An 18,301-nucleotide genomic window follows, 5' to 3' on the forward strand; every position below is an offset into this window, starting at 1 on the left:
AAAGGGAAGGAGGCTGGGCGGGCGTGCAGCTCCGGAGTCGAGGCGCGGGCTGGCGGGGCGGGGACTGCAGCCTGCGGGCCGCCCAACCGCCGCTTGGCTGCCTCCGCCTCCGCGCAAGGGCTGGCCCGACGGCGGGGAAGGAGGAGGAGGAGGAGGCGGAGGCACTAGCCTCTGCTGCTCCCAGCGGCTCCGCCCGGCATCGCGCTCCCGCTCGCCTGCCTGGGTCGGGCCTTCCTCTCGCCTCTCCTCCTGCCGCTCGGTCTCCTCCTTCTCGCGGGCGATGGCGGCGCTCCACGGGGCGGCCACCAAGGCCGGCGCCCCGCCGCAGATCCCGGACACCCGTCGCGAGCTGGCCGAGCTGGTCAAGCGGAAGCAGGAGCTGGCCGTGAGTAGTAGGGGAGGGGAGGGGCGGGCTAGGCCTGGCCGATGGTGTTGATGCCCCTGGCTCGGGCAGCGCGCGCGCGCGGGGAGAGGTGTCTTCTCTGCCCCTGCTCCTCCAAACGCCCCCACCCACCGCGAGGCTCCCCTGGGACTCGCCTTGCTGCCCCTCCCCACCGCGCGCTCGATGTTTCCTCTCTTCCTTCTGCCCTTTTGCAGGAGACGCTGGCCAACCTGGAGCGGCAGATCTACGCCTTCGAGGGCAGCTACCTGGAAGATACCCAGATGTACGGCAACATCATCCGAGGCTGGGACCGCTACCTGACCAACCAGAAGTGAGTGGAGGGCGGGGTGCAAAACGGAAAGCTGCCCTCAAAGAGGACCGGCGTCATGGGTAGCAACAGGAGACCTCTAGCAAAGCGCTTTGCAACTGCACCACGGTTGCCCTGCACTAAGCGATAAACCCTATATATAGGTCTCCTCTGGGGGTGTGTGTGTCCCATGGCCTGGACTGCTGCCCCCCTTCCACTTTGAGCTGCTCCTTCCTTCTCCTCCCCCCACCCTCCATCTCCTGCCTCACCAGTGCTCCTTCCCTGATTTTGGGCAGGGGCTACAGCCACCTCTCTGGGGTCCAGGGGGGTCACCCACTGGGCCTGGGCTTTAATCTGTTGTCATACAGCAGCCACAGTTTTTTCTAGAGTCCAGAAGGCAGCCTGCAAAAGGGCACTTCTTCTTGAAAAGAGAGAGGGGGTGGCTTCCCCCTTTGAGGTGGTGGTGGTGGGGAGATGCCATTTCACAGATCTGCCCTTGACTTACACCAGCCAATAGGAAGGCTGCTGGATCAGGCCAATGACCCTTTTAGTCCAGCATCCTGTTCTCACAGTGGCCAACCAGATGCCCCAACAGGAAACTCATAAGCAGGACCCAAGCTCAAGAGCCCCCTCATCTCCTGTAGTTTCTAGCAACTGGCATTCAGAAGCATTTACTTCCTCTGACCATGGAGGCAGAGCATAACCATTCTGGCTAGTAGCCGTGCATAGCCTTCTCCTCCATGAATTTGCCTAATCCTCTTCTAAAGCCATCTTGGCCGGTGCCCAGCACTGCTTCCTGCAGGAGCGAGTTCCATAGTTTAACAATGTGCTGTGTAGCTGTCCTAAATATTCAGTTGAAGGCACACAAATTCTAGTGCTTTGAGTCAGGGAGAAAAACTTGTTTCTATCTTCTACTTTCTCCTCTCTTGCTTCCAGAAACTCTAACAGCAAGAATGACCGACGGAACCGCAAGTTCAAAGAAGCCGAGCGCCTTTTCAGCAAGTCTTCAGTCACATCAGCTGCTGTGAGTGCAACCTGGGGGCGAGGGTGGCCTGTGTTGTTTCTCTGAGGCCTATGTCCTTCCTTCCACCCAAACATGTGGAAAGCATATTGCAGGATTTCCAGTAACTGGTACTCAGAAGCATTGCTGCCTCCCAACTTTTGGTCCTCCTCTAGGTAGTCTCCCTGTATCCTCCCCTATTGAAGTAAGAGATCACTGAACTGATTCCTCAACTTCTCTAGACATCTTTTAGGTTGAGCAAACTCTGCGTTTATTTGTTATTTTTAAAAGCATTGGAGTTCTTCCTTCCCAGTTTTGGCCAGCCCTCTCCCACAACACACACCATTTGGGTCCTCCCAGTCTCCTTCCTTCACACTTTGTCTTATTGAGGTGCAGTTTGTTCTTTGTCCTCCAAGCACTGAGGGAGGACCAATGCCAGCCCTCCTGGGGCAGAGGAAGCTTTCCCCCATCACCAAGATACCTGAGATCCTTTCAAGGGAGATAACTGCCAAAGCATAGAAAGTAGGCAGGTACTTGGAGTGGGGTGGGATTCACGTCCTGTGCCTGTCCTATGGCATAATCTCGGAAGTCCAGCCAAATGTGGCACCTCTTTGAGTGGCCTGAGAAGGCGGCGATGGGGTGGAGTCTCCCAGAAGTTCCCACAATCCTCCTCAATCTGGTCTCTTTCGGTTTCCTAGGCGGTCAGCGCACTGGCAGGAGTTCAGGACCAGCTCATTGAAAAACGTAAGTTCCTGCTGCGGCCCCTTCCTCTCTTGTGAACTTGTCCCCACACTGCTTACTTCGCAGATGCTGTGAAATCCAACTCGGGAAGAGAGCAGGACTGAATGCCAAAAGCTTCCTGCATGTGGAAAGCTTTTCTTAAATTTAAATATTTTATTGAAGTAAATTATAAAAAAACCGATACAATAAAAATAATAGAAGTATCAAAAAAAAGTGCAGTATATCTAGTTGAGACCCAATATTAGACTGGTAGAATACTTAAGACCATTAAGAAAGCTGAATTTCATGTTGTGCTGTGGAGAGAGAGTCTCGTGTGCCTGTATTTGTTAAAGAGAATATAATATCCCACCAAACAGCGTACAGTTTTTCAGGGTCATCCAAGCATTTGCCAGCAAGTTATTTATGAGTTATTTTTTTCATCAAACCATAAACTTCACATATTTTTATACCGAAGTAGAAGACACAGGTCCTGCAAGGTTTTCTGGTTTGGGGGCTAGCATCAAGAATTCCTGAGAGCTTCCCAATGATTTAGTAAATAAAGCTGCAGTGGGGTGGGATATTTGAAGATTTTGGTCCAATTGTCCAGCATTTGAATGCTTGTGGGCAGTCCCATCGTGCGTGGAGGAAGGTGCCTCTTTCCCCACATCCCCACTAACACTTCTGACATCACATGGGCAATTTGCACTGGTACGTTGTACCATCTGCATAGGATTTTTATAGAACGCTCTCTCACGTAAGTCGAGGCTGATTAATATCATTTGGATGACCATAGCACATAGAATCCATTGTCTGCATGTGCAGGTCTTTCTGCTGTGTAAAGTATAAGGACTAGTAAAACAGACCAGTGAGAATATCTACTAATTTGGCACATATAGCTGACACTAGGCCTTTCATGTGGAAAGCTAGTGCATCAAGGAGAAGGGCGACCCTTGCATCACCCAAATCTGCTCATGTTTCTTATTTATTTACTCTTCCATCCTGCTCTGAGTTTTCTGAGATAAGAATAGGTTAGAGATATAATGATTTTTTTAAAAAAGAAAAGTAAATTGATACAGGTGTGGGTGCAAAAGGCGCCTCCCCCCCCTGCTGTGGGGGCTTCCTTCCTGGCCCCTGGGGACTGGCCTTCTGGCCAGAGCCAATGAGAGCAGCTGTTTCTCAGATCTCTGAAGCGTGCCTGGATTTCTCCTCCTTTAGGGGAGCCTGGCAGCGGGACAGAGAGCGACACCTCCCCAGACTTCCACAACCAGGAGAATGAACCGAGCCAAGAAGAAGCGGAAGAGCTGGACGGCTCCGTCCAAGGGGTGAAGCCCCAGAAGGCAGCATCCTCCACTTCGGGCAGCCACCACAGTAGCCACAAAAAACGGAAGAACAAAAATCGACACAGGTGAGGTGGGCGAGGGCCAAGTGTGTGGGCTGAGCTGGAGTTGGGGGGTTTAGAGGGCACCTTTTGAAGGGCAAATACCCTGCCAGAGGATTTCCCCCCCTATGGCTTGGCACATATTTTGTTCTTGGAATCATAGAATTGTAGAGTTGGAAGGGACCCCCAAAGGACATCTAGTCCAACCCCCTGCAAAGCAGGAATCACAGCTAAAGAACCCCTGCGGGGTGGCCGTCCAGCCTCTGGCTAAAAACCTCCCACGAAGGAGAGTCTCATCCTACCAAATCTTTCTTTTGAGGTGGGTGTTGGAGAGGACTCTTGGTGGCAGAGAGCAGGGCTGGGGGACTGGATTTTCGGGTCACTTTGACAGGTGGGCAGGGGGAGTGCAGTGCAGCAGTTAGAGCAGTGCTTCCCAAACTTTTTAGGCCACCGCTGCCTTGGTTCCATAACTTCATCCCCAGTGCCCCTACTCTGTAAAAAGAATTATTCAGAATAGTGATTTGCATGACCCATTAAGATAGATAATAACACACTAGAATTCAAAACGGTAACAGTTAATTGCACATTTATTCAAAATCCAGTTAATGCTATTTAGCTTATTTCAAGAAAACTGATGAACTTGTTACATTGATATGAGATTTTCAAAGTCTGAGAGTAATTTACACCTCTAGCCGCCACCCCGCCACCCCTTTGCCTCTTAGTGCCCCCCTAAGGATTCACACTGTTCCCCAAGGGGCACTACTTTGGGAACCACAGAGTTAGAGTGTGGACTAAGACCTGGGAGACCAGAGTTCAAATCCCCACTCAGCCATGAAGCTCCTACTGGGTTACCTTGGGGTGTGTGTGTGTGTGTGCTCTTGTCACTGTTCCCACAGGGGTCTTGTGAGGATAAAATGTGCAGAGGGAGAACCAATCAATGCCACCTTGAATTCCTTGGATGGAAGGAGGTGGGGTGGGACTGTTGTGCATAAATAAAAATACATGTCAGGTCATAGGATGTTCAAGGTGTGATTGCAAAGGAAGAGGAAGCAGGAGAAGGTGCCTTCCTAACTCTTCCTTTACAGGGAAAATCTTGCCCTTTTCCTGTTACTGTGCAGGGCAATAGAAGATGATGTTCCGTTAAAAAAACCAGCCCATTTTGCCTGTAAAGGAAGAGTTGGGGTTCAGAGCACTTAGAGGGGGTTCCAGCTTTAGGTCTCAAGCCTTGCCTTGAATTTTCTTACACCTGATTCACCTGCCACCAGGGCTGGGAAAGGTATTCGTGGTTTATTTTATTTGTTTTGTTTGGAGCATTTGCGTCCCGCACTTCAGCCCAAAAGGCTCCCAGAGCAGCGTAGACTAGTGGCCAAAATTGTGGAAACCTTTTTGGAAAAGGTGTATTTCCAAGGTTTGATGGCTCATAACACCATTATTTATTTATTTTTTGAGTAATACCATGAAATTATATATCAACGGAAAGATAATTTAATAAAGAATGTAATGCAACAAAGTTCACTTACCTGTATTCTATCAAAAGTTATACCCAAATAACCAGAAAAGGGAAGCACAACTTTGTTAGGTTGATATGCAGTAGTGTTCCTTCATTTGAATGTAGCCAATGAGCATGAGTGTTTAGAGAGCCAATCAGGTGTCATCTTGTTTTGGCAATCATCCAATCAGGTCACATTGATGTTATGTACTGGAGCAATGTAAGAGGAGGACATTGGTCAGTGATTGGTATCAAGTTGGTTGATTTCTGCACAGCCGTTCCTATATTGACCAGCTGGCCCAGTTCAGGAGCAGGAGGTGCCTGATGGAGCTAGGCCTCTAGCAAAGCTGATGAAATGAGCCCTGTTGGTACCCATCTCTCCCACAGAGGCAGCCTGGGGGGAATGGCTGCCTGCAGGTGACAGCTGAGGGCAGAGGAGGCCCGATAGGGCTGGCCTGTCCCAGCAGAGCCAATCATTCTCTGCTTCTCAGCTCTCCCACTGCTGGAACGGCACCCAAAACAGTGTGGTGGGTCACCTGGTGGACTAAAAGTTCCCCACCAGTAAAGTAGAGGGATGTAGCTTTATTTTAGTAAATTTTGATTCTTCATTCCAAGGAGCTCAGGGTGACAATTATGGTTCTTTCTTATCCTCTCAGCAGTTCTTGGGAGTAGGTTAGGCATGGTTCACCCGGCGACTCACTGTTCGGAGCCGGGCATTTGATTCACCACTGCTCCATGCTGACCCTCTTGAGCAAACCCATTTCTGGGTTGCAGGTAAAAAAAAGAAGCCGCCCCAGGTCCGCAGTTCAGGTCCACAGCAAGGGGTGCTCCTAAATTAGTGGGGGTTTGCCAAGGGCCCAACTCCAAATAGGAAAGAGGCCTTCGTTCAGCTCAGATGTCAGATGGAAAATGCAGGTGAAATGTCACCTCTAACTACAGCATGTTATGGCTATTGGCATAGCCCCATCTGCTCTGTAAGAGAGGGCAGGAACCTGCCCCATAGGGGTTGCAATCTAGGAAAGTGGGAAAGGTGGTGGGAAAGGGTGACGAGGGGTGGAAAATGGGAGTCTGCCACAGTTTCACATCATTCAGAATATCTGGCAGCTGGGTAGAATCAAAGATTCACAGAGTTAATAGAGCTGGACAGGTTCCCAAGGATTCCAGCCCTCTGCAATGTAGGAGTCCCCGACAGATGATGGCCCTCCGACCTCCGTTTAAAAACCACTGATGTTGTGGGGCGCTTCAGGCTTTCCCTTCCCTCCTGAGTGCTCTGGATCGGGAGTCTCATAGCCATGCTGTGTTTGACCGGTCTGTTGAAAATCCCACCCCCCCCCCCGAGATTCTAGACTGGGGTTTGTGAGTGAGGCTGGCATGTGCGTGAATGGGACCGAATCTGTTCTGGTGCTGCTTATTCCTGCCTTTGCTCTCCCACCTTCCCGTGTCAGCACCCTCCCACCCACTGCTACTCTGCCCTTAAGAGCAGCCTTTACCTCCCCCCACCCCAATCATCCTTCCTCCTCACCTGCCTGTTCCCTCCCCCTGCAGCTCTTCTCCCCTTGAGCCCCATAGGAATGCTCCACAGAGCTTGCGGGGTGGGAGGTGGAATCTTTGGGGTGCCAGGCTGAGAGGCCGAGAGTGGGGTGGGGGGAGAGAGGGAGGGATTTTAAAGGCTGGTGCTTGGTCATCAGATGCCCTATTCTGAGGTTCGGATCATCTGCCACTGGCTCTGTTTTTATTTTTGAATAAACTTGCTAGGGTGGCTAATCGACTAATTAATTTTAATTCCTTAGTATATTAATGTCTGTTGCTTTCTTCCTTTCAAATGCTGCCCCCCTCAGCCCGTCTGGCATGTTTGATTATGACTTTGAGTAAGTTTGACTTGACTTAGTTCTTGTGCTGTGTTCATAGTCCGTAGACCTTTCTCCACACCAACCCCCCCCCCCCGCTTTCATCTCTTCCCTTCCCCACCCCCTACTCCTCCCTCCCGCCATGCCTGGTCAAAGCTATTCTAACCCATAGTTTATCTGTTTAATTGTAGGTATGTATATTAGGTTAGGCTGGCAAGTTTTTTAAAATACAGACAAAAGCGCATTGGAGGTAACTTTTTATTTAATAGCCTTGGCAATATTCAATCGGCTTCCTTCTTCCGCTTCCTTTACATCATTTTAAAAAAGCAGATAAACTTCTGTTGGGGTTTTGAAAACTTGATTTTTCTTGCTTTGCTTTCTGAAGCCAATGGCCCATGTTGGACTTGGCATTTTTTTCCACCCCTCTGCAGAGAAACAAGGCCTTGATTTGGCTGGGGTAGCCCAAATCCTCTTTCAATCTGACATCCGCTCTCTCCTCAAAAGAGCTGCACTCTTTAACATGCTAACATAGCGCATGACATGTTAACTCAGTCTATGGATGCTGGCTAACTCTCTAATTCATTTTTCCTTCTGATTGTGTGGGTAGAAACTGCATTTCTGTGCAGGGTTGGGGTATGTTGTTGGGGTGGGGGCAGATTCTGCTTTGGCCTGGCTGAATTGGCAACTGGGGACAAATTAACCACGTTCTGTGGCTTGGTTTTTTGATCTGACTTTTCCCTGAATCTCATCTGAAAGCTCCTTTCTCTTTCTTTCCTTACAGGATTGATCTCAAATTGAACAAAAAGCCCCGAGCTGTAAGTATCATCCTCTGACCTCGGAATGCCTACCTTCAATCTCCTGCCCTCCCTCTCCACCCAGTTCTCCTTTCAGGGGCAGAATTCTGGGATGGGGAGGGTGGATGAGGAGTTAAGACAAATCCCATCTTTTCACTAAGGGGTGAATCCTTCCTCTACTCATCCTCCATTTAATGAATGGAGGGCAATGTGTCGAAGTCAGGCACCCTAAAACTCAGCCCTCCAGATGTTTTGGGACTACAACTCCCATCATCCCTAGCTAACAGGACCAGTGGTCAGGGATGATGGGAATTGTAGTCCCAAGACATCTGGAGGGCCGAGTTTGGGGATGCCTGGTCTAAGTGGTTAAGCTTCAAGATGTTCTTCTTCACCCAGCTAAACAGAGTTAAACTATGGAACTCTCTTCAGCAGGAAGCAGGGATGGCCACCAATTTGGGTGGCTTTAAAAGATTAGACAAATTCATGGAAAGGGTTGTCCTCGCCATGATGACTGTGCTCTGCCTCCACAGTTAGAGGCAGTAATCCTGAATCCCAGTTGCTGGAAACCGTAGGAGGGAAGGCTGCTTTTATGCTTGGGTCCTGCTTGCTGGTTTCCCACTGCAACATCCGGTTGGCCGTTGTGAGAAGAGGGTGCTGGACTAGGTGGGCCGTTGGCCGGAACCAGCAGGCTGTTACGTTCTCATGTTTTCACCAAAGGCAGCGTTTAAATCTGCCTTTCTCTCTGACATCGCCCCTGCTGAGCTAAATTTCCCTCCCTCCCCGCACACTGAATGCAAAGAGTGTGGTGGGATTCTGAAGTAGCTGTTTGTGGGAGCAGCTGTACTGATGCCCTGCCACCTTCTTCTTTCCTGCTGCAGGATTACTAGATGCCTCCATGCTGAATCTTCCAAGAGCCTGTCTGCCTCCCGCCCCAAATCCCAGTCCGCATCAGGAGACTGAATAAGCACAAGGCCAGCTCTTTCCCACCCCAGACTGCCCAGCTCTCCTGGCTCAGCTCAGCTCAGATGATGTTGATGGGGACAATCTGTGGCAGCGGCGGCAGCAGCAGCTGCTCCTTCTTTCCTTCCTTCCTTCTCAGCTGATCGGCAACAGACGCCCACCTTGGATTGGCCAGCCTCACTGATGCTGTTCCATCATGTGTAAAATAACCATCAGGAAATGCTCATCGATGTTTCTTCTGGTTGATTAGAACCCCCTTTTTGTCTCACGGTGTTGCTTTCTCTTTTTTTTTTTAAAGCAAACCTTGATATTTAAATTACAACTTTTTTAAAAAAAAGAAAGAAAAGAAACAGCCCAGCTGTGCTGCCCCCTTGTCTATGTAGGTCCTCTTCCCTCTTGTTGGAGCCTGACTGTGGTGATGCTGGAGGAACTACTTCAAAGAGGCAGCAGGTTGGAGCAGGAAAGTGACTTTATTTAATTCTCCTGATGCTTGAGAAGGGATAAAGGCGGTGGGGGCAGAGTCTCTCTCTCTCTTTTTTAAAAAACACTTCTGTCTTTTGTTTGTAAATAAAGCCATCAAACTTCCATCTCACTGAGCTTGTTTCTGAGCAGGAGGCATGTCTTACTCTGGGGGTGCGGGGAGACCTAGCTGGCCAGCCAGCCTGGGTCAGGGCCAGATCCTGCTGCTGGTGGTCTGCAAGGGACCATTGCATCAAGACAGGGAAGACCTTTTGCAGCCAAGAGCTCTAGGGAGAGGCAGGCAGCCCTAGCAGGACCACCTGGGCAAGTGCTGGGGAGGGGGGCTCAGGAGGGAGCTCTCTGATGACTGTGCTGGTGAGTTTTGCTGGCTCACCTGATTGCGACCGTTCATGTATCCAACCTGAAGCACTTGGGAGAGGCCTTCTGAGATGTGGTGACGCCAGGTGGTCGTGGGATTGGGCACCACCTTGTTAGCAGGGAGCAAAGGAGCCAGAGACACGGATTTCCGAAACAAGCACCTGAAAATTACCTAGTTCTGCTTTCATCATTTGGGCTGTTCCAGTTTTGCACTCTGTTGCCACACTTCCCTGAATTTCAAGGATTCAAAATTATGGGAATGGTGGAGAAATTTCTGTGACCGAAGATACAGGAGCATCACCTGGGCAGGTGTGTGAAATGTGTGCAACCACCTTCATGGATAAGGCTGCTGTTCGCCTCCCCTCTGGCCCCAACCCTTTTTCTCGCCACTCCTCCCCCTACCAATCAGCATTTAAACAAAGGCTCCTCAGACAGAGGAATCCAGCTAGGAAGTAACCAGCCAAGAGTGCCTTCAGCCTAGATGTTAAAAGTCAGATCTTACAACCAAACCTCCCACCAACACCAAGATAAATTGCAAGTCGCCTCCCCTTGCCACATTGGAACCCCTTTAGCATTTAAATTTACGTTGCAGTGAAGATGGCAAGAAAGCCAGTGAAAGGAAAATAACAAGTTAGGCAAAATGCACTGGGACACCTGGCTTCTAAGGGGGTTCCTGGAGTTCCCAAGGGAAGTATTGGGAATTTCTGAGGCTGGGTCTTGACATTAGGCAGAGGAAGGCAGCCAACATAGGCAAAAGATCATTGGTGTTAAGTAAAGGCAGCATATTTTCAGTTGATTTATTATTACTGTAATTTTTTTATTGCAGCCGGGAAGGGGAATATCAATCCTTATTTATTTGTAAAAAATATTTGTATACCGTTATATCATCCAAAGTATATCAAAGCTGTTTACAAAAATAAAAACTACCACCCACTTTGGGAACTACTGTATTAAACTTTTAAAATACTGACTCTGGGTGAGCTGTTGCTTGACTCTACAAGGAAGTTCAGGCATCTTCATCTTGGGACAAGGGTGGGGAGACTTCACCCCCCCCCCAAAAAACTGGCAGGCCTCCTTGAGTGGCTTCTTGTAGAGTGACCATGTTTGGGATTTGCAATGGGGAGGTATGAACCTGGCTCTTGGCAAGTGATGAGGCTAGCTCTCCTTGAGGTCAGGCATCTGCACCAAAGAGTACTAATATCTCTCAGCCTCCCTCATGAAGGCTTCCTTTGCAGAGATGCACAAAGGGAGATTTGCTGCCCTGCTGAGAGGACTTCTGTGCCCCTTAAAGGTAAAGGTAAAGGGACCCCTGACCATTAGGTCCAGTTGTGACCGGCTGGGGTTGCGGCACTCAGGGCCGTCTTAAGCCTATCCAGCGCCGCGGTTCAAAGATCCCTCTGGCGCCCCCGGTTTCCCAGAGTTGCTGACCTTTGTGCTGCGTGAAGAAGGGCCTTTTCCACTTATCTCTGTCTTGAATCTCCCAATATTCAGCTTCGCGGGATGTCCGCGAGTTCGAGTGTTAGGTCAGAGAGGGAGGAAAACACTTTACCCACTTTCCCATGATTGCCATGATCGTGTCCCTTTTCCTGCGCCTTTTCCCCAAACCAAAAGAGCCCCAAACCTTTCCTCACAGCGGAGTGACTCCTCTGGCCCCTTTCCTCCCACCCACTACTATAATTGCAGCAATTTCTCACTGCCCGCACGGTGGGCGCCTCCACTCTGCACCCCCTGGAGAGGCGCGCACCCCTTGGCCGAAGAGGTTCCGGGGCCAAAGGCAGCAGGCACGGGCTGCTTCCCCCAACATCACTCCTCCGATGCCGCGCGTGGCACCTGCGGGGGCGGAGCGGCCTCGCAGAGCAGGCAGCCGTGGACCCCTTTGCACCCGCAGCAGCCCCCAGGCTTGTCTCCTGCTCCCCGTCCTCCGGAGGCTGAACCAGCAGCATCAGCGGCCGCCACCGCCTCCTCCTCCATTCCAACCCCGGCGGCAGCGCCCCCTGGTAGCCAGGTGCCCTGGCGCATTGCGCCACCCAGCCCAGGCCTAGAGACGGCCCTGGCGGCACTCATCTTGCATTGTTGGCCGAGGGAGCCAGCGTACAGCTTCCAGGTCATGTGGCCAGCATGACAAAGCTGGTTCTGGCGAACCAGAGCAGCACACAGAAACTCCATTTACCTTCCCACTTTAGTGGTACCTGTTTATCTACTTGCACTTTGACGTGCTTTCAAACTGCTAGGTTGGCAGGAGCAGGGACTGAGCAACGGGAGCTCACCCCGTCGCGGGGATTCGAACCGCCGACCTGATCGGCAAGCCCTGGCTCAGCGGTTTAACCCACAGCGCCACCCGTGTCCCTTCTGTGCCCCTTAGGAGCCTGCAAATTGTGCAGAGCTCCAGTCTGCATTAGCAGCAAGAACTTCTATCTTGGAGCCCCAGGCAGTGTCTGTGTGGCTTGTGGGAGGTCTCTTAGCCAGCCACTGGCCAGCCCTGCTTAGCTTTCAGCACACGAGTGGCTCTGTGGGCCTTCAGGTGTGGCTGGGACCTGAGGTTTGGGAGCCCGGTAACCTGTTCCCAGAGTACCAGCAATGCCTGGAAATGAGAGGCAAGGAGAGGCGAGATTAAGACCTAATGAAAGGGCTAATCCCCCTTCTTCTCTCGCACTGATCCTCTTGGGTCAAGCAGGCGCTTATCCCTCCCAAGGCAGCATCCCAGAGGGGAAGCCACAATCCCAGTCTCTGTCTTGGGCACCTGGTTTTGCTTGCAGCAGTGGAGCGAGAGCAGGTGAAGATGGCACTCGGGTGGGTGGGTGGGTGGAGGCAGGCATCCTGGGGGCAGGAGGCAAATTCTGTACAACATGCCTGTGTGTGTGTGTGTGTGTGTGTGTGTGTGTGTGTGTGAGAGAGAGAGAGAGAGAGAGAGAGAGAGAGAGAGAGAGAGAGAGAGAGAGAGAGAGAGAGAGATGCAATGTCAACCATGGCTAATATCAGGAAAGAAAGATGTGTTGTAGTCATTAGCTGATCCTGGGCACTTCCTGCCTTTTTGCCAAGGTGGTGTTTATGAGACCCACAGTTTCTCCTCTTTCTTCTGCAGAGGCACCATGGTGCCACACAAGAGGCTGCTCCACCCCAGAGCTGGCTGCAAGTTGCTTTTGGCGCTGGTGCCAAAGGCCCTGGATGGGCTTCTTCTCCTCTGGCGAGCCGTGTGGGTTAGTATATGTGGAGTAGTGTAGGACTTCATTAGCAGGCTGGGAGTAGCCAGCACCATTTAGGCACTGGCCACACCCCCATCTCTGCCAGTGTTGTGGGCTCACAACTGACCCCTTGACACAATATGGACAGGGTTTGTTGTTGTTTTTCAAGAAGAAACAACATTCCAGTTACTGGCGGCTTTTCCAGAGTAACATCTGGCTTCCAAAATCATTTGGTGGGGAAAGGGTTAGAGTACATGCATTTCAGTTTTAAATTTTGAAAAGTTTGCATGTTGGTTAGCAAACCCTCCCTATTTTCCAAGGACAGTCCTGGATTTACAGAAGCCATCCCGTTTTCTGATTTGGTCCCAGAATATCCCTCTTTTCCTTAGGATGTCTCTATTTTCATCGGAGAAGTGTTGGAGAGTATGGGTTAGAGTGAACTGGGGGAGGTTCTGTGGGGTTTGTGTGTGGTTTTTAAACTCTTGTTAATTGTGTCTTGTTTTTTAAACTCTCTACTTCCTACTCCTTATTTATTTGTTTCATAAAACCTATCTACTGCTTGATTGTAAAAAAACAACCTTCAAAGTGGTTTACAAAGAGAATAAAGCAATAAATTTATCAGAAAAACAACTTTAAAAACACACACAAAAACATTCAAAAGATAAAACAAATAAAACAGTTTAAAACCCACATCAACTTTCTAAGCATCTGCATAGGCTTGTCTAAACAAAAATGTTTTCAGCAGGTGCCGAAAAAGAGTGCAATGAACGTCCCTGCCTGATATCAATAGGCAAGGAGTTCCAGAGTGTGGATGCCACAGGCTGTGAGCTTCCTTTCTGGCATTCCTCAAATGTGGAAGCAACAGCATCCCAGAGGGTGGCAAGCAGAGAGATGGAGAAGGCAGCCATGCTGCTCATTGTGGTTCAGAGGTTTGCACTTCACCAAACTGCAATGCCCGGGATTCTTTTGGGGAAGCCCTGGCAGTTATAATGCTGTAAATCTGAGGCAGATTGGTAGGGCAGGTAATGTGCCCACAGGTGAGAAAGGGGGTGGGTGGGATTTCCTTGCCTTTCTAACTGCCCTCTTGCCACCTCTGCAGGTTATCTTGTTCTGTTACAAGCTCTGCTGGGAAGCCGTCTTTGACCTTGTGCAGGAGGTAACAGCCCTGAATCTTGCAAGTAACCCCCCCCCCGCCCCAATGCCAACTCTATCAAAGCTAAAAAGACACCTCAGCCTTTGGGGTGTCAGAGTGTTATAAAGGCTGGAGGTCTAAAATACTGTTACACGCCACCCCAGTCTCCGAATCGTGAGAGAATCCTGGGGTTCCAGGAGCTTATCCATGGTTCGGTTTTCTTGGAATGAAGGTCAGAGAAGACTGTGGTGTCTTTAGAGTACATAGTTTTATTTACACATATATACAACCTGAGGATGAAGATGGAGGGGCTCACAACATCAACACCCCTACGGATCCTACTTCTCCATTTGTCACAGCTTTGGATCCGGCACAGAGGAAGCATGTCTCTGTGTCTCCAGCTTCCAGCTCGCTCTGGCTGCTGTTCTCCTACCCAGCAGCTAGGAATGGTGGTGGATGTAAGCTCCCCACATTAACCCAGTGGGAACTGTCACTCAGCTGTAGTTTTTGCTACCTGGCTCGTTCTTTTGGGATGCTGATGAGGGCACTTAAGTGGCCAGCTAAGGTCATTGTCTTACAAAGAAACTTGTCTGATTAGTTTAGCAAACTCTAACCCTCACCGGGTACTGGACCCCCAAAATTGGAAGGGACTAGACTGACCCCCCCCCCCAATCCACAACAAAACCTTGAGTTTGATGTTCTCACCCTCTGCTGCTGTCTTAGGCTTGTTCCTCAATGACTTCATGGCTGGAGGACATCAGTGAAGCCCACCAAGGAGATGGGCTCCTCTCCTCACCAACAACCCTTGAACCCAAAGAGGCAGGTTTGTAGACTTACGATGGGCATGTTGGGGGTGGGGGGTGGGAAGGAGCGAAATGAAGGGGTTACATCTTCTCATGCCAGGGCTGGCCTTTCACCCTGCTCTCTGTGCAAAGGGGCCCAACTAATCCAGCATCTCGTTCGCACAGTGACCAACTAGATACCTGTGTGAAGCCCACAAGCAGGACCCTGCCCACCCGTGATTCTGGGACATGCTGCCTCTGACAGTGAAAGTGGAACTCAGCCATTGTGGCTAGTAGCCTTTGGTAGCTTTATCCTCCACAAATTTGTCCATCCAAGTGGGTAGCCATCACTGCCTTCAAGAGTGTGTGCCATAGTTTGGTGGGGAGAGTGCTGCTGTTGCACTCCAGGCCTGTTTTCGGTTTCCCCTTTGGGGCATGAGGTTGGCTGGCCACGGTGAAAACAGGAGGCTGGAGTAGATGGGCCTCCTTTGGCCTGATCCAGCTGCTGCAGGCCTCTTCTTAGTTTTTTTTAATGATTCCTAAATGGAACTTCCATGGACAGAATCATGGAATGGTGGTGAGCAAGAGTGAGAGATGGCCATTGCTCTCACATTTTGCTTGTGGGTTTCCCTTCTGGTTGGCTACTGTGAGGACAGAATGCTGGGCTAGATGGGCCCCCGTGTGGCCAGATCTAATGGCATCTCCTTCCATTCCACCCCATTAGTCCATGGAAACCAGCTTTGGAGCAAATGGTTCTCCAGGGTCTCAGTCCGAGAGAAGGGTCTTTCTCCCTACAATTTGGGATTGTGTTAGCAGAAGATGCCAGGGACTGAGGTTGGGACCTTCTGCAAAGGCTCTGTTGCCGCCAACCTCTGGGTTTCTTGTCTAAGGGTTGCCTGAAGTTCACAGGCAGAGGCAGTTGGGGGCAAGGTGTCTAACATCCTGCATCAAAGGGTGTTGAACTAGAGATGACCCTTTGATCCCTTCCTTCTCTACGATTCTATGATCTTGGTGTTTCCAGATGCTGAGAAGCTGGGGAAGATGGTGCAGATGCTCCAGGAGTCTAACAGTGCCCTGCTGGGGCAGCTGGTGGGTCTGGACGCCGAGGTGCAGCACATCAGCCAGGAGCTGCGAGCTGAGAAGCTCCTGTGGAGCAGCCGCTACCTGGAGCTGCTCAGGGAGCAGCAAGAACTGCTTGTGCAGGTGAGCCTGGAGCGGAAACCCCCCTTTCCCAGGAGTCACTCCCTCAAGGCTCCTCTACAGATGGAAATATGGTAGGGCAGGGGTGGGGGAACATCTGTACCCCACCCCCAAAGCTGTCAGGACTTCCAGCTCTTGCCATTTTCCCTGGCTGTTCTGGGTCTGGTGGGAATTGGAGTCTCAGTGGAATGGGCCACCTGGGAAGGTGATGGACTCTCCTTCATTGGAGGTGGATGGACAGGGATTCTTCAGCTGCGATTCCTGCAGTGCAGTGGGTTGGACTAGATGGCCCTTGAGGTTCCTTCCAACTCTACAGTTCTATGATTCTATATCTGGAGGGCCACTCCTGATGGAAGGGCCACTACGTACCTGTGCCCCAAGGAAAGGGTTTATTTTTGCAATTATTATTTTGCAAATTCTATGGGTTAAGGCCATTCCAAACTGAGGAGAGGCTGGAGAACGCAAGCGGGAAGGTCCTCTGGGGAAGCCACACCAAAGGGAGAGAGAATGGGAGCTGTGTTCAAGCTGTGCTAATGGGCTTGGGCAGCAGAACTTCATACTGGTCCCCACCCCCACCCCAGAGATAATCTCTTGTTGAAATTCATATCCCATCCTTCTTCCTCTGCAACAACCCAGAGTCCAGTCTGCCACCTCTCAGTCTACCCTGCCCCTGCTGGGTGTCCATTCACGGCAACAGAAGTGACACTCACTCAACCGGCAGCAGCTGGCCCAGCCCGTCCCCAGCTGGCTGATCTCTCCTCCACCTTCCTTGTGGTTGCTTCATGGCTTTGATGTGGGAGACGCAGGCCGCTCCTGAGCAGGACAGGCTGCACAGAAGAGCCTCAATGTCAGCCAACCGATGTGGTGCAGTGTTAAGACTGTAGGGCCAATACCTGGGCTCAAATAACCACTTAGCCATGAAGCTCCCTGGGTGACCTTGTGGGTCAGTCACTGCCTCTCAGCCTCCACCTACCCCACAGGGTAGTTGTGAGGATAAAATGGAGGGGGTGGGCGAAGAACCGCATAGGCCACCTAGAGCTCCTTGGAGGAAAAAAATGATATATAAATGCAACAAGTAAGATAATAAATGAATGAATCAAGCCCTCTGTTTGGTGCAGTTCCAAAGGCAGGACCAGACTCTGTGGCTGCAGGACATGGAAGGGAAGAGCGATGCCCAAGAGGCCCTGGGATGCTACGCAGGGACTGGTGGCCAGAGGACACAGGCTGCAGCAGGCAAGTGAGCCCAAAGGACAAGGGAGTTCAAGCTGGTGGTGGAAGGGGAAGCTATATGGTGGTTTGGCAGGTTGGGGTGGCCGAGAAGGAGAACTTGCAGGGCAGTGAGATGCTGGCCTGGAGAGGTGGTGGAAGTGGGCAAGAAGCTGGTTTCTGCCAAATGGGCTTTGCTGCTGTTTCAGCCTGCAGTATGTTTCACCACCTGTATATTGTTCTGCTTCCTTTCAGAGCTTCCCTCTCCCTAGTCTTACAGACTAGGAACAGAAGCCGGCTGAAAACAAGAGAGGCATGCTCAAAGTTGCACAAAGAGCCCCTTGTGGAAGGAGAACTGGAACCCACCTCTCTGTTCCTAGCCCCCTGGACTGCACAGGCTGACTGATAAAATGAATAGGATTAAATAATCTAAGGGTTGCTATATTTCAAAAAGTGAAAATCTGGACACAAAAGTTGTTGAGCTTTTGAGCAGGTGCCGGAAAAGAGTGCAATGAAGGCCTCTGCCTGATGTCAATAGGCAGGGGGTTCCAGAGTGTAGATGTCGCAGGCTGTGAGCTTCTTTCTGGCATTCCTCAAATGTGGAAGCAACAGCATTTCAGAGGGTGGCAAGCAGAGGGGTGGAGAAAGGCAGCTATCCTGTGCGTTGCGGTTCAGACAGTCCAGAGACACTGGACACTGTTTCCGATGGCCAGATCCCAGTGATGTCCGGGAAATTCCGGATGTATGTTGTTGTTGTTTAGTCGTTTAGTCGTGTCCGACTTTTCGTGACCCCATGGACCATAGCACGCCAGGCACTCCTGTCTTGCACTGCCTCCCGCAGTTTGGTCAAACTCATGTTCGTAGCTTTGAGAACACTGTCCAACCATCTCATCCTCTGTCGTCCCCTTCTCCTAGTGCCCTCAATCTTTCCCAACATCAGGGTCTTTTCCAAGGAGTCTTCTCTTCTCATGATGTGGCCAAAGTATTGGAGCCTCAGCTTCACGATCTGTCCTTCCAGTGAGCACTCAGGGCTGATTTCCTTCAGAATTGATAGGTTTGATCTTCTTGCAGTCCATGGGACTCTC

General features: G+C 50.8%; 1 protein-coding gene across 3 annotated transcripts; it reads left to right on the forward strand.

Annotated features, from left to right (window-relative positions):
- Positions 1 to 206: 206 nt before the first annotated feature.
- Positions 207 to 9,462, forward strand: MEAF6 (MYST/Esa1 associated factor 6). 3 transcript variants are annotated; one of them, XR_004692851.3, is made up of 8 exons: positions 207 to 385; positions 598 to 713; positions 1,626 to 1,713; positions 2,388 to 2,433; positions 3,625 to 3,814; positions 7,315 to 7,373; positions 7,905 to 7,938; positions 8,796 to 9,462. XR_004692851.3 is itself a non-coding variant. In XM_035120539.3 (8 exons), the coding sequence occupies exons 1-8, from the start codon at positions 281 to 283 to the stop codon at positions 8,802 to 8,804; spliced, it is 618 nt and encodes a 205-aa protein (XP_034976430.2). In that variant the 5' UTR covers positions 207 to 280; the 3' UTR covers positions 8,805 to 9,462. The 3 variants fall into 3 exon arrangements, 2 of the variants coding, with proteins under 2 accessions (XP_034976430.2, XP_034976431.2); XM_035120539.3 differs by lacking the exon at positions 7,315 to 7,373 and adding an exon at positions 7,115 to 7,144; XM_035120540.3 differs by lacking the exon at positions 7,315 to 7,373.
- Positions 9,463 to 18,301: the final 8,839 nt, after the last annotated feature.

The sequence above is a fragment of the Zootoca vivipara genome, chromosome 6 (assembly GCF_965207765.1).
Source record: "Zootoca vivipara chromosome 6, rZooViv2.hap1.1, whole genome shotgun sequence".
NCBI lineage: Eukaryota > Metazoa > Chordata > Lepidosauria > Squamata > Lacertidae > Zootoca > Zootoca vivipara.